Raw genomic sequence first — 15,648 nt, forward strand, 5'->3', positions numbered from 1 at the left:
ACCTCTAGTGGCAGCACAGTCAACTTTCACAGATATAATTAGGATGAAGCATTATTATCTCTTTTTAAATATGATCATTTTTTCAAGCACTTACCTCCTTCCTCCTGGTTGCTGAAATCAGCTTGTTGAAAATTGGAGGGAACATTTTAATTGCTATTTTTGTGTTATTAACTGCTCAGCCCCAAGAGTTTGCTTTCACTGGAGAGATAAGTACATAGAGGATTCTTTGGTTTCTGCTTCAGCTTCCCGGTCCTCCAGCCAAAACAAATCAAGCAAGGAGAAGTCCTCACGCAGCCCTCTTCGAGCAACCACTCTGGAAAGCAATGTGAAAAAAAGCAATCGTGTGGAATTCCGTGAACCACTGCCTTCATACAGGTTAGTGCTGGGACAGCTGACTCAAAATAAGCTAACATCAGAATTAAGCTCATAGTTAGGTTTTTGACAACTCCTCAAAAACTGCTTTACTTCCTCCCCTCGCCCCCTCAACACGAGCAGCATGTGGTGTTGGACAAAAGTCTCTTCCTTTGTAAAAAAGGTTATGATTTTATTTTCTGTTTAGTGAATGTGAGTTTAAAGTCCAATGTGTTGAAATGAGACCAGATCATTGATTTGATGTGACTGTGGCCTCAGTGGCCTGATAGGTTTGCTAGATATTTCATTTCAGTAATAAGGACCAAAAAGAGTGTTTCCTTACGCTTTTCCAACTTTGTTTCTTTAGTTCTTCAACACAAGTTCCCAAATGTCTTACCATAAGACAGTGTAGAGAGTATCTAGTAGTAAAGATGTATTCAGTTTGTGTCTGAGAAACCCAAATAGGACCAGCTGTATCAAAGGAGAAAAAGTAGCTCAGAATGTTGCAGGTCATAGAACATGGGGGATGTGAAGAATCAAGGAAAATATGGAAAGCTTGTTTTTCCTAGCCTATGTTAAGTACTGTAGTGAATATAAGATGCTTCAAAAGCTTTCAAAAAGAAAGAGAATCTGCAGCAGAAATAAACTAGTTATAACTTGCTGTAATATCAGAGCCTAGAAGGCTTTTACTGTAACTTCTTCAATTCTTGTGTTTTATATGCATTGTGTGTTCTTTGCATGGGCCTAGTCCTTGATGAATAGCTTGGTTGTGTTGATGATAGTTTCTTATTGGATTCTAACACATACTTTGCATTTTTTTTCCCCAAAATATTCTCCCAGTGAGGTCAAATTGCTGTTGACTGATTAGAGTGGAGCTGGGACAGTGTTTTGTTTGGTTGGTTTTAATTCCACTACATCTCTATTTGTAATTGTTATCCTAACATCTAAGTTTTGATCTCTTTTTCTATTCCTTCTGTCAGCTGTGAGGTTCTTCTCTTTCCTTGTTGCATGGAAGGCTGACTTGGATCAGTTTTTTAATCTTGAGTCAGTTTTGTTAATTGAACAGCCCTGTTGTCTACCCTATCTGAAATGACTTGCACACATCAGTTATTTGTTTTAAAAACATAATAAATTTAGCAGACTCCAGGGAAAAGAAGAAAATGAGAACAGCTAGACTTTTGCCATTATATCTAGTTGAAAAGAATAGCTATCTCACAGTAAGATGACTGTATGGCACTGGGGGAATTAATTTGGGAATTAACATCAGAGCTGCTAGATTAACACATTACTCCTTCTCTGAGAACAGCCTGTCTTTTAAGTGTGCATAGGAATACAAAAGCAGAATAATGGCTGGGACAATCTGTGTGTATATTTTTATATATTTTGGTGAAATTTTGTGCACATTCTGTGGTTGGACTTGGTGATCTTAAAAGTCTTTTCCAATCAAAACAATTCTATTATTTTGTGATCAAACCACTCAACTCCTGGGTTGATTGGTAATGATTCCTATGCTATATAACAGCAATGTGCTTCTAGAGAAAGAAAGGTAGACAATTTCACAAATACAGTGTTAGGACCTGACTTACATGAGTTCTTGAAACATACTTGCTAAGTAGCTTAGGTGTCAGATTTTTACATCTTTAGCCTCTTATTGGTAAAAATATTAAATGCATTTTTGTCCTAACAACATATATACCATGAGTTGGTTGAAATACAGAGTCTGTTTTTCTGTGGAAAAAAAAGCTAAAAGATCCTTCATCTCTTGAATTTCTGTGTTCTTGGTAAGCTGTTGTTGCAATACAGCCAGTTCACCAACGTTCTTGATAGGGTCTTGCCTTTTTAATGCTTAAATACAGGGTGAGGGTTTTGGTGCAATTTATTTGTTTTCTGAGCTAATGAATGTGCTGCTGAGAAGCCGTGCATGTAGGAGTAGCTTTGTTTTAGAGACTATACGTTATTTATGCTTTTCTTCAGTTTTACACTTGGTTTTTATTTAACACTTTTTAAAATTGAAGGGTGACATTACTGCTTGCTCATTTTTCTGCATGCCCTAATTTTAGCTCCTGAATTTATATATAGCCCTGTTCAGCTAGAGAGTGCGGAAAATTAAATATTTAACAGAGACCTCTCTCAGTTTTGTCAGACTTGCACTATTAAATGTATGGTTATCAAACTTTAAAAGAACTCGACTTTAAAGTGGAGACAAGGTCTAGGAAATTGTTCTTTTAGTTAATGAACATGCTGCTTGCTGGGCTGGAAGGTCCTACAGTCGTGTTTCTGCTGATGACTTTCTATTTTTCTTCTGTTCCATCAGGGACACATACAGTTCTCTGTCTTACCACAGTTCTAATCAACTTGAGGCCAAGCAGCTGCTCTCTAGTTTGGACCTCAACGAAGCAGAAGGAAAGACTGAGTTAACAGGCTGTATGCTACATGACCAAGATGAGAGGGACCTACACAGCAGAGGTTCTGAAAGCCTGTGTTCTGCTGCTGCAGATGAGACTGTTGTTAGGTATTTGAATGACCAACCGGCAATTGATGCCTTGCAAAGCAATGAGGCATTTCTTAAGTTTGCAACACCTCCAAGTTTGGAAGAGGAAAAGACTAGTGGCTCCAGACGAGAAGAGAATAGCATGAAAGCTCCTCAGAGTAATGCACCCCAGGAGAGTGAACTGAAGGCTTGTTCCCCTTCTGCCATGAGCGCTTCCGCTGGTGCTTATAGGCTGGAAATCTACAAACAGCGGCAGCACAGTGCGAATCTGGAGAAGCTGAAGGAGAGGATTCGAGAGCAGTGGGGACATGCTGAGCTGCTGGGTGGCAGAGGACAGCACTCAGGATATGCTGAGCAACCTGTTGTGGTCACAAACATGGAGAATGCTGTGATCCCCAAAGTCAGGAAAGTGGCAACCGCACCTGCTGCTCCATCGTACAGAGGTATGGAGGCACAGAATCCCTCCCTGCTGGTTAAACATGGTGAAGGAGTGGAGTTCAATTGAGCAATATGTTCATTGAGCAATATGTCAAAGTGTGGACATCACTCATAGCTTGTGTTTGGGCAATACGGGAGTGGAAAACATGGTTTGATCACAGATATAGATGAGAAAGAAAGTAAATTCTTGCCTATTTACAGAATTGTGGCTTCTTTTGGAATTCATCCTGTCTCTTACGAACTACTATAAAGAAGAAACTCACTGTATTACTGTTTGGGTTTATTTTGATTTATTTTTTTTTATGGTCTCAGTGGTTATTAACATTGTATTGATTGAGAAGGCTTTCCATGTTTTTAATAGTCTTTTCATCCAGTCTGCTGTTCTTCAGCTGTGAGCAGGTGGCAGACTGTTATATTGCTTTCTTCTAATTTAGCATTAGAAATTAAAGCAGTTCCTTTCTTACTAGGCAGTTTCCCATCCCTTCCACCCTTAAAAAGCTGCACTAGCATTTTACACAGGTATTTTAAGCTTTTAATTTGTTGCTTTCAGGTTTCAATCCTGCTGAAACAAAGATTCGTGCTCCAGATGGAAAGATCTGGCATGAGGAAGAATTCCATGTTGGTCGTGAGCTCTATAGAGATACAGCACTCCATGTAACAGGTGAGACACAAGCTGAATTGATTACTCTACACAACCTTCTCCAAGAGACAGTTTATTTTGAACAAGTCTACAAAGTCATGGAAACAAAAAATTGAAGAAATGATTGTTAAATACATTGTAATTTTCTCCACAGAAAGAGTAACTTGCTGAACACTAAAAGGAAAAAAAAAACAAGCCTCCTCCCCATTCTCTGTTAAAATACTTTTAATAGAAAATTAGTACTGAAAATAATAAAATTGTGGCTTTTCTTTGAAAGAGGAATTGGAAATGCCTTCATTAGAACAATTTTTGTTTAATTTTGTGACTTCTTTATACATGTTCATGTGAATGAATGCAATTTCCCATTTAAAAGGCAAAATCAAACCACCTTTTGATATCTTATCTCTAGTATCTCATGGGAACAATTTCTTTTTCCATAATTCATGCATCGTATGTTGAGGCCTGAATTCTACATCCTGCAATACAGTGGTAACAAATTGTTGGTCCTGAAGCTGGTGTAGGAATTGTTGGTGGTTTATTTGGAATGTATAGGTGGTTAAAGGGGAGGTGGGGGGCACCTGCTATGGAAAGTCACTGGGAATACTTATTTGAAGTGCAGTAGCTAGCCTCCTGTCAGAGGGTTATGCCTTCAAGTATGTGTGGTAGAGCTAAGGTTATATGGCATTAGGTTGGTTTAATATCTCTAAACTTGTAGAATTTTATTACTTTATATCAGAATAATCCCAGTCTTTTGAGTTCTTGGAGAAATTTATGTCCCAGAAGTTTGAACACAAGGACTTTTTTTAGACATCTTTCCTGGATTCCTTCAGGAGTGGGAGAACAGGTGGACTAGAAGAAGGTTTTAAGAAACCTTTTAAATAATCTGGATTTTATTTCCTCTATAAGTCTTTTACCTTCAGTATTGTAAGGCTTGGATAGGATATGGGAGGGGGGGGACTGTGGAACTTTACACTGGTAAACTAACAGATTGTTACCTTTGGGGTTCATTCCACATGTGGGTATAGAAGAGAATATTGAATGCTAAAAGCTTATAAAACTGCTACTCAATCTTCTTTCCTTACTAGTATTTTGAAAAACATTAAATACTTTTTTTTCCAAAAAGGCAACACAGAAAGAAAAGGTCTAATTTAGGTCATAAACTCATTTAGCAACACAATATTCTGATGCTTAAAAACATGAGCAAAGATTATTTTAAAATGCTGTTTTTTTGCTTGGCAGTTACTCTTCTAAATGACCAAAACTATAATACATGCTTTATTTTTTCAGATGTACTGCTCCAAGACCCAATCTTTATTAATTTTTCACTCTGGAAAACTGCAGTACCATTGGCAGCTCTTTTCTCTGGGTGATGCAGGGTTGGATGCCCAAGTGTGCTTTTTATTTGCTAGGCTGGTTACAGTGGAGCACTGTAAGATAGAATTGCTTTTGACTGACTCAGCTGGAGGATGGAGGAGAGATCTGATGAGTAAAAAGGAAGGAAATGTAAAATAAAATCCCCTAAGAACCTCTACTTTTACAGCTGAAGAGTTTGTTTATGACATATTAATTATTTTTTTTCTCATTGATCTAAACATATTTAAGACTGGAGGAAATGTGAGATTGTAAAGCTCCTTGGATGTTGGTAGTATAATGACTGGTATGGAAATTATTAGATTCTTTTACTAGTACAGCTTGACAAGGCACTGAGGGATTTTTGTGGAATCACTCAAAGTTCAGAAAGGTTCTTTTCAATAAAATTGTTTTGCAGATACTCTGTTCAGCATCAGTCTATGTATTTAATGCCAAATCTCTGAAGACTTTTCACTTCCACTAGATTTTCTTCTCATTTTGACAAGCATAATATGAGTGATTCAAGAGTCTCCATAGAAATCCAAATTTTGGAAAAGTTGCATAGAAGAGGTCTGATGAAGAAGGCCTTTGGGTCATGTACATGTTCAGTGGGCTCCTGCCTACAAAAGGAAGGAGTTGTGTGTGTCCCAGTGCCCTGCACAGAACAGCTGTTGTGGAACGTGTCACCTTTCTGACCTGAAAAGATTATATTGAATCGCTGATTCCAAGTAATCAAATGCTGGTGCTGCACATCATATATACTATACATGTATTTTTAGGTTGTCAGATTATCTGTCCACGTGTTAATTCTGTATTAAAGTTCCAGCACGTGGAGTTTTGGATGTGTGCAGTTACATCAAAACTGTTCCATGCTCTCTAGAGCCAAAATAAGCTAGAAGAGCTCTACTGTCTTATTGAGTCATTTTTCTTTACTGCGACAAGATGTTTACATCTAAGCTTAGGCCATACAGAATATCTTTATCTTTAGCATTTAGGCTAAAGGATATTGTATGGTGCCCAAGCTTTTTCTCATTCTATCTTAAAGATGTTCAGGATTGGCCTTACTAGAGCAAAATTGCTGTAAGCAGCCTGCAGTTTCCTGGTATGAGCAAGGAACTGTAAGAGGAGAGGAGACAAGCTGGATTTCTGCAAATGCGGTCACTGAGGCCTCTGGTACTTGATGCATTGATTCTGTTTTTCCTGCCCTTGTCAGCCTCAAAGACAACTGGAAAATTTGTAAGGAAAGGATATTAAAGGGGAGAAAGACACTTAAAATTCCATTCCCACAGCCTCTAATATGACTTGTTGTTCTGTCTCTGACACTTCCTATGGATATCCATCAGATAGAGGTTTCAGCTGCAATTATGGGCTGTAAAAGTTAGTATTGGCATCTCAGTAAATCTTCAGATCTAGCTGTGGAAAGGATTGCATCCTAGTTGTTTTAGGTTGTCTGATCACATCCTTTATAAAACAGTGGTGACAGTGGGCATGGAGTTCCTTATCTACAGTTCACTTTTGGGATTAAGAAAAGAGCACCTTCAGGACATGTAAACTAACATGCTTCAACAAATCTTTGACAATGTCCAGTGCAGACTGCTGAAACTGTGTACAGCTTGCCTGTCCTCAAGCAGTGCTTGTCTCTGCTTTGTACCTTAGGCAGCATTTTCTTTTTGTTCCTTGCCCTAATGTGAAAACAGCAAAACATGACTTTCTCTTTCCTGGCATCTCCAAAGCCTAAAACCTAATTGTGTTTTAAATGAGGGCTTAGGTGGTACAGAATAGTTCGGCATCACTGGGTGAATTCTGTGACAAGTTTTGCAGAAAGTAGAGCACATGGGTGCTCTCTTTTATGCTCCAGCATGGAGGCAATGAGTGTGCTGTCGTGTGTTAATGTGGAAGCAGTAACCCATGTGGTTCAGGAGTGAAGGAACTGTGTGTTCTTGTGGAACATTAATACTGTAAAATGTAATAGCTATGGTAGAAGAGAACCAAAATTGTTCCAGTCAAACTGTCAACATTACATTTAAAATTGAAAACGAGCTATGTAAAGATCTGTTACAGAGCTCATTGCCTTCCAATGTGTAGGTAAATAGCACTTGATTCAGAATTTTTGTCCTATGAAGGTTTTAAAAAGCTGGTCTGGGAGTAATTGATCTCAATGTATCATCTGGGAGAGTCAGTTAATTTTATTGTGGTTCTCTGAGTTATAATTTTGCGAGGTAAATGTCGAAGCAAGTTTGTTATTATATGTTCTCTTCCCTGTGAGATACCACTTAACAGCTTTTGTTTGTTTTTAGAGGGTTCACCAGTGAAGGCAAAACCCAGTGAGAGAAACAAAGAGAAAAAAGCAAGCAAACCAGTGCGGAAAGTGCAAAAACTGACACGGTTGTCAAGTCCAGAGTCCAAACAAGGTGACTAGCTCTGTTGTAAAGGGAAGGCTGTTGCATGTCCTTCAGAGATTAGTTTTCTCAAGAAATGAAGAAAAACTAAAGCATATTGCTTTCAAAGTCTACTCAGATGTGCCACAGTGCTGCTGCTGTCTGTGTGTTTGTAGACTATGCTGCATTGGTTGTGTTGTTGGTTGCTTGGCTTTGTGTGTTTTTTCTGTTTGTTTATTTTAATTTCTCTGGCTGTTCCACCTCCTGTGTCAAGTTGTTGCTGTCCTGCACCTTCAGTTCTGGCTTGATCCATTCCTGCTTTTTCAGGTGGTGAAAGAGTGTAAACACTTGTTCCCTGACAAGCCTTACAAATCTTAATATTTGTAAAGGGATGTTTATTTATTTTACCAATGAAGAATTTTTTATTTTCACTGTTGTCTGACATTTCCACTGTCTATTAAACAAATTGAATTCTTCAGAGAGGATGATGTGAGCAAGTTAATTTAGAGCAGTGCCTTATAGTAGAAAATGAAATTAGCTGCAGTGGGATTCTGTCAGTGCTTCTTGGTTTTCCAGTAATGTTAATCTTTGATACTGTGTGTAGCAAAAGAATTAGGAAGGCTTCTACATCTGCTTTGTATTTAGTTTTAATTTTCATATAAAGTAAGTAGTTATGACTGCAACTGCACTACAGAGCAATGAATTTTTTTCTTTAAATACATTCAAGGTTAGGCATCTCTGGCACCTTTTAAGGTTTTTTAAATTTCTCCTTAGGTACAGTGACCCATAACTGGTAAAGACTTTTTGAAGAAAGAAAACTGCTTTAAAAAATAATACTAAGGGTATTTTAGACAGTGAATATGCAGTTCATCCTGTAAATCCTGAAGCTGCATGTGAATATTTGGTGGTAATTAATGCTAATGTTTAAAAGTAAGTGATAAGTAGAGATTTGCTCCTTCCTATGCTGATCAATTCATACCAAAGGAATGATACTAAACTAATGTATGTATTTGCGACAGTTCCAAGTGAGGGAGGAGCACAGAGATTGCTGCAAGTTTTAATGGCAATGGTTGTTCTCCATAATGGACTAAGTGTAAGGAGAATGATGGCTTGAAATCCCTAGAAGATAAGAGCCAGATCGAAGTGACAGATCTGTGATGGTCTGTCCTCCCCCAGTCACAGCAATAAGAAGCTGCTGACTGTGGCCAAGGCTATAAATAGCCCAGCTCATGTTCCGCTCCGTTAGCGTGTTTTAGCTCAAGCAGCTGACTGGAAATGGAAGATGAGACTTCATGCTGCCTTTTTAAATGCACGTAGAAGTAATTGAGAGCAACGAGTCCAGCGAGAGAAGCCCTTTGGCTGATATGTCTTTTTCTCAGAGGCTTGTAGTGACATGTTTCAAGTGACAGATGTATAAAATACTTGGAGAACTTACAATGCAAGCAAGGAGTTTTGTTGGTAAATGAATGAATAGTGGCCTTCACGTTTCCTCCTTCTAGTTTAAAAATAACAAAAAGAAAAGAAAGTTAGGGTGAGAACTGAGGGCTAGAATTGCCAAAACACTATTGCTTTGCTATCCTGGATTTCACTTGAAGTTCCTTTAGTACTGTGTCTTCAAAGTCCTGTTTGACTCAAAGTACAATCCCTTTTTGTTTGGCTATGTTGTGTTTGTGCTGCAGGGCCTGGGTTTGTTTAGGCAGTAAAAGCTGAAACTGAATGGTTAGAAATCAACTGCAAAGTTAGATATTCAAGTTAGATACTTTTCTAGCAATAAAATGGTCTGAATTAGGTTATTCATTCCTTTCTTTTTTTATATGATACTATTCTCCAAAGCTTTTTAAGATCATTATTTCAAAAATAAAAGATTACTAATGCTGGAAATTAGTGGGATGAAAGGTAGGCCTAATAAACCTAACATTTAATTTCACCAATATTAGGCAAAGATGCCACTGTAGCCAGTCTTTATAATTTAATTATATGTAGGATGATAAAACAACACTAATAACATTTTAGTTGGGCTTCTGTCACCTGGAAGGTAGTCTGTTCTTGAATTAGTCAGCTCATAGGGATTATCTTAACTATTTCCAGTCATGGTACAGAAGTCCCAGCTAGAGGACTGTGAGTTAGAGCTGATGTAGAAAAAATGATGCTTTGTATTTTTTAACCTCTTCAGAAGACACCTGTCTCAACGATTAATTGTCTGTAAAAGTCTCTATAAAGTTTTATTTTCCTATCATATCAGCTAAGATTCTTCTAAGATTAAGATTGTTTTCTATCTTCCAACTTATATTATTATTACATTTTAGATCCTTTTATCTTTCTTATTTAAATGGGAATAACAGCTTCTTCTCAGGCCTCTGCAAATGTTTCCCCTCTCCCCTAGTAATATTTGCTTAAGTTTTTTGACCTGTATAAGCCTTTTTTTCTTCTTCTTAAATCAGTTTTTGTAGGGCTTTAATGTGCTACAGCATGTTTTTGCTTTTTCCATTGTGTTATTCATGCACAGTTGGGTGGTTCAGCTGTTGAGTGTCTTCATGACTGTTTTGTGTAGCTGCAGCAGTTCCACTTGTGCAGAACTAAATGGTATAGAAATTATTCACAGTTGCCATAAATACTTCCTTCTGATCTGTTGGAAAATCCATCTGGTGCTTGACTTTTATTTATTACCTTTTTTTTGCAGGTGGAAACTGTATAATAACTACATCCTCCTGGCGAGAGGGACAAAAGTTAGCAAAAAAGATCCTGGGTCCAGCTCCCAGAGTAGAACAGGACAGAAGGGCTGTATCCAGTGACAGAACAGGACGAGAGCAAGCTGCCAAGTCTGGTAAATTGTACTTTTGTCACTGGACTTTTTAAATTGTTCTTGATTTATCATGTAATACTGCATGTCTGCAGAATAAAGCAGTCTTTGGAGATAGAATGTAATCAGTTTCTTAGCAAAATAACTACTATTTTTAATCTGGGATTCAAGGGGGTGTAATTTTGGTCACATCCATGGTTGGGATGCATAACCTCTCTTCCTGAGTGGGTTGTGAACTTCTCTTGGTATCGTGGAACCCTGCCCTACCCATTTGACTTGGGGGCAGTATATGCTGCAGAGGTGCTCAGGAGCTCTGGAGTAGATGGGAAGTAGGTTGCAGCCAAAAAAAATTGATCACCTACAATCTGTCTTTGCCTCTTGAAGGTAGTGGGGAAAGGAATGGCTACAAAGAGTCAACAGGCCAGATGAATTTCCCATATATGCTGCATATAATACGTGGTTGGTCATCCCTTCCAGATGCTGTATAATGTCATCATGTGCATTATCAATCTTCATTGATTCCTGCAGCAACCCTTTTCAGAATTTATCAGGAATCTCAGGGCAAGTTAGGGATGGTAGTAGCTGCTGTTTGTTAGGCCTGTGAGGCTGGTTAGAGTTATGAAGGGTGTGAGCTCAGTCTAAGCAAAGGCTACTATATTCAGAATGAATGAAGCAAAAGATAGTTTATAGTGAGATCAGCACTCCTCCCTCATCCTCTCTTTTGCAGCTGTTTCAGTGGTGGCATGTAGTTCCCAAATGTGATTTTTACCTAAAATATTTGACATGTCTTGTTCTTTAGCAGGCCATATTGGAAGGACAGGTTCAGATTCTAGACTGGATGTTACCCATAAAACCTCTTCAAGAAGTTCTGAAAGGTCAAGGAGTAAAGTACGGTCTGAGAATAATCTGAGGAAGCTGGAAGCTGCTCTTCCAGACACTAACCAAGAAGATCATGCCTCTGTAAATAAGGACTTCCTGCCCATGGAGATCCGTGGAATTCTTGATGACTTGCAGTTGGATTCCATGAGTACAAAGCAAGAAAAAGATGTGGAAAAGCAGAATCAGAAATCTGTTTTGCCTGCTCAAAGTGCCAGGAGCCAAAGTCCAACCAAAAGGAAACCAGAAAAGATTGCTGCCAATGAGGAGCCTCAAGTGATCTCTAAGAAACGTCACTATGATACGGACGAGGTTCGTCAGTACATCATCAGGCAGCAAGAGGAGAGGAAGAAGAAGCAGAATGAAGAGAAGAAAGCACAAAAGGAGGCAACAGAACAAAAGAACAAAAGGCTCCAAGAGCTCTACAGAAAGCAGAAGGAGGCTTTTACTAAAGCCAAGAACGCTGTTCCTCCTGAGCCTTCAGCAGCCAAACGGTTACAGGAAACCTATTCCAAACTATTGCTGGAACATGCGTTTTTGGGAGAGCCACCTCAGCTGCCTACAATGCAGGAAGCCCAGGTATAGCTGATTCACTAACTTAGTGTGTTGCAGTTGTTTGTGGGAACAGGAGATCCTGTGTTTACAAAGGTCATGAGTTGTCCTACTCAGGCTATCAGTTGAGATACAAAGAAAACTGTAACTCTTGCTGAAACAGGGTGGTTTTGCTCCAGAGCCTCCTCACTAGTGGCTGCTTTTTGGCACAGCAAGCCCTACTAGAAAGGTGAATGGAAATCATCTTTCTATTATAAATAGAAGCAGAATTCTGGGGTTTAACTTGCAGCAGCTATAAAGGTTGGCTCTTAAGAAAATACGAGCATCAATCAAGCTATGAATTGAAGAGCTTTTTTTGAAGTTGCTTTGGGTCGTTGGGCAAACTTTATAAGCTGTGAATTGAATATTGTGGTTTTAAGCCTTTGTGTGGTAGGAGAGATGTGATACTACGCTGAGAAATGTAAGCCTTTTCAATTTTAATGAGACAAGAGCTGCCAGGCTCCTGCAGGCTTTTGAAAATGCATTTTTCTGGTTGTCTTCATTTCTAGCCCAAACCTGGTTATCAACCATCTGGGGAATCTGACAAAGAAAACAAAGCTCAAGAGCGTCCTCCCAGCGCATCTTCAAGTAGTGACATGTCACTTTCAGAGCCACAGCAGCCGCTGCTGAGGTGAGCCACTGAGGGCCTTTTGACAGAGAGGAAAATACTCTCATTTTCACCTCTGAGAGGTGAATACAGACTAGGCTCTTCAGTTTGTGTCCTAGTGAGAGTAATTGTCTGTATGGCAGTTACGAGGTTTCCTTGCAGTAAAGAGGAAGCCGATGCAGGAAAGCGTATGAAAATTTTTGCTGTGGGTTTTTAGTGAGTCTGTAAATAAAGAAACTGACTGGTGTCTGCTGTTAATCTTCTGCTGAGATTAAGAGGGTGTGCATTTCACATTGAGAGACTGTATTTCCTCTGCCATTTGCCGTCAGGCAAGAGAAGCTGATCTTTTGAATATGTCTGTTGATTTTTCTTATTTGATTTCTTCCATGTTTCTATTTAATCTATTATCTTGGATTCAGGCCTTTTGTTACTGTTTTTTAAATACCAAAGACCTCTGCTTCTGCTTTGAACTAGCCTTTCCCTATTCCTTTCATGCTGCTTTCCCCATTTTAAATTGTTGAGTATATTATCAGAGTTTCCTAGCATTCAGAATATGTGCAAGTGGTATTGGAAAAGGGAGCTGTCTGGAAAGAAAGATGTCTTATAGAGCTTTCAATATCCTTGTATTTCCAGTCTTTCTTTTCTCCAAGTGTTCTTCATGCCTTTCCTAAGTGACAACTCCAGTGAAACAGGGGCTGGGTTCAGCTTGAGGGGAAAGGCTAGAGATAAGGAATTTAAAAAAAAAATTAAAAAAAATTTAAAAAAGGAATATTTCCTCCCTTTTGAAGTCAGGAAACTTTTGGAAAAGACTTACTGGTGATGATTAAAGCCCTTAGCTTGTTGCAACTCTAAAACACATGGTACACCATAAACAGCATTAACAGTTTGGAAGGTACCATAATGTTTGGTTTTGTTGGGGTTTTTTTTGTTTGTTGTTGTTTTTTTTAAATAACATTCTGTTCTCTGTGCCATTCCCCACCCCTCTGATTCCACCAGTATTTCTTCCTGAAAAATAAATCTGTGGCAGTGATACTTTTAATTAAAACAACAGTACTTGTCTAAGTCATGAACTTAAGTGTTGACTTCTCTTTTCAGGAGCGATTTGGTGGAGCCTCCGTGGGTACAGCCAGACCAGTTGAGCCCCAGGGTGCACCTTTCTCAGCCACAAGCTGTCATGGGCTCAAGTGGAGGACCTTGCTCCCAGCACTGGAGTCGGGAGCAGGTGGACCTTTTGTCAAAGGAGTATGATGTGATGTTGGTAGGCAAGAGGAGACACACGGCACCCATGGGACTGCTGACCTTGGGGCCTCAGCCATACCTGAATCCACACACTGCACAGCCAAATCTCTTAGTAAAACCTACTGTTAACCAATATAAGAGCAAATTAGATCGGATTGAAGCTTTGAGAGCTACAGCTGCTTCCCTTTCTAGCAGAATTGAAAGTGAAGCCAGAAAATTGGTTGGGGCTGGTATCAATTGTGGTCCCATGTGGAAGTCAGACTGTGAATTTATGCAAGAAAACCAGGATGATGGACGGTGGGCAAAAGCTGTGAGTCCTCCTGTGAGAGAGGAAAATGAAGATGCTATTTCAGTTGGAATTAAAAAAATGTTGGGTACCTGTGTGTCTCATACAGCCTTTGATGATGGCCTTCCTGGGGTAGGCAACCTTAGTGAATTTAAAAAGCTCCCTGAGATGATCAGGCCTCATACTGCTGCAGTCAGCATTGGAATGAGGTCCCCCTCTGCTAACAGGCATGAGGGGATACAAGGACGTTTGTCAAAGAGACAGACTGACAACCTGGGGTGTGAAAACCAGGCTTATGCTCTGAATAAAGCTGCAGTTCCTCAGGCGTCCAGCATGGACTCCATTGGCAAAGGGCTTCTCCTGAGTGATGGAAGCCTGTCTGAAGAGGAAGGAGGCCAGCACGAGCAGTTGCCACTGAAGATGCTGGAGACGTTAAAAGAGAAGGATTTCTGCATTCGGGAGAGAAATGCTTTTGAGCCCATCAAGGAGTTTCAGAAAGAAGCTGAGAAGTATTTGCCACTTTTTGCTCAGGCAAGTGGCACACACAGCAAAGGGCCATGGGAGGACCTGGCAAAGGGAAGTCCCCACAGCGTCATCAACATCTTTGCAAAAAGTTATCAGCTTCATGGAAGAGCTAAAAATGGAAACATTTCTCAAAGCTCTTGTGAGTTTCTATTTTCCCAGTCTTACTACTCCTTACACTTTATACTTCACAGGTAAAGAATGTGCTTTTAGATGTCTCAAACATGAATCTGTGTAAGGCTTTCTCACTTTACTTTTGGATGATAAATTATTCCTCCTCTCCCCCTTCTTTTGCTTGTGTAAGGAAAAAAAACTCTGCACACTTTTGGGCTGGATGAAGATTATTTTTGTATTGGATTGCTCTGTATTTTTAGATCAATAACTAATTCATATACCAGGTTACAAGTATAAAGGACACTCATAGTTACAGATATCTGAATGTAGAGTTTGCATCTGTTGTATCCAAAATTGCATACTCAATCTAAATTGCCCTGAGTGCATTTTTGTGCAAATTCTTCTTTTTATGAGTACTGTTTCTTTTGCCTTGAGTTCCTCCTTTTGTGGAGGTTTTCTCAGAAGTTGATTTTTACCTTGTGTTTTTTCTTGGTTCTTTTTGCCTTCATTTTATTTCCCTTAAAGGTGTTTGAATTTAAATTTTCTACGGGTGGCTCTACTCTCAAGCACTGTGCTCTTCAAGAATATTTTAGCTGGAATGAGTTAATGAAGTATTCAATCATTGACAAAAAGAGGAAGACCATGCTTGTTATGTTTTGTTCAAAGTGCCACTGGATGGCTGTACTGTTGTTTTCCTGGTGTTTTGCATTTGAAAGGAAGTCTTTGTAACTTGTAGTGTGGAATATTTTAATTCCTGCTGCTTTATTATCTGTTTGATGCAGGTTTTTTTGGTAAAATTTGTCTTTTCCCTCCTTTAGTATCAAGTGGAGGATCTACCCCTCTGTGCCCTTTACTCCCTACCTTGAGCCCCCCAGAGAGTGTGGTTTCTTATGAAGATGATTTTGCCTCATCACAGGGAAGCAGCACTTTAACAGACAAGATGATTTCACGTGACCTCAGGTAAC

The 15,648-nt window shown here is 39.2% G+C and overlaps 1 protein-coding gene across 9 annotated transcripts in view; it reads left to right on the plus strand.

Annotated features, from left to right (window-relative positions):
* CEP350 (centrosomal protein 350) overlaps positions 1 to 15,648 on the plus strand; it is a 78,353-nt gene that overhangs the window by 18,241 nt on the left and 44,464 nt on the right. For 7 of the 9 annotated variants that reach the window (XM_051624681.1, XM_051624689.1, XM_051624685.1 and 4 more), the window contains exons 5-13: positions 243 to 375; positions 2,666 to 3,285; positions 3,831 to 3,941; positions 7,568 to 7,681; positions 10,329 to 10,472; positions 11,248 to 11,903; positions 12,425 to 12,546; positions 13,618 to 14,711; positions 15,502 to 15,643. In XM_051624681.1, coding sequence (XP_051480641.1) covers positions 243 to 375; positions 2,666 to 3,285; positions 3,831 to 3,941; positions 7,568 to 7,681; positions 10,329 to 10,472; positions 11,248 to 11,903; positions 12,425 to 12,546; positions 13,618 to 14,711; positions 15,502 to 15,643 — 3,136 coding nt within the window. The remainder of the gene's footprint in view (positions 1 to 242; positions 376 to 2,665; positions 3,286 to 3,830; positions 3,942 to 7,567; positions 7,682 to 10,328; positions 10,473 to 11,247; positions 11,904 to 12,424; positions 12,547 to 13,617; positions 14,712 to 15,501; positions 15,644 to 15,648) is intronic. The other 2 variants (XM_051624684.1, XM_051624688.1) reach the window with 1 other exon arrangement.

The sequence above is a fragment of the Apus apus genome, chromosome 7 (assembly GCF_020740795.1).
Source record: "Apus apus isolate bApuApu2 chromosome 7, bApuApu2.pri.cur, whole genome shotgun sequence".
In the NCBI taxonomy this organism is placed as follows: domain Eukaryota; kingdom Metazoa; phylum Chordata; class Aves; order Apodiformes; family Apodidae; genus Apus; species Apus apus.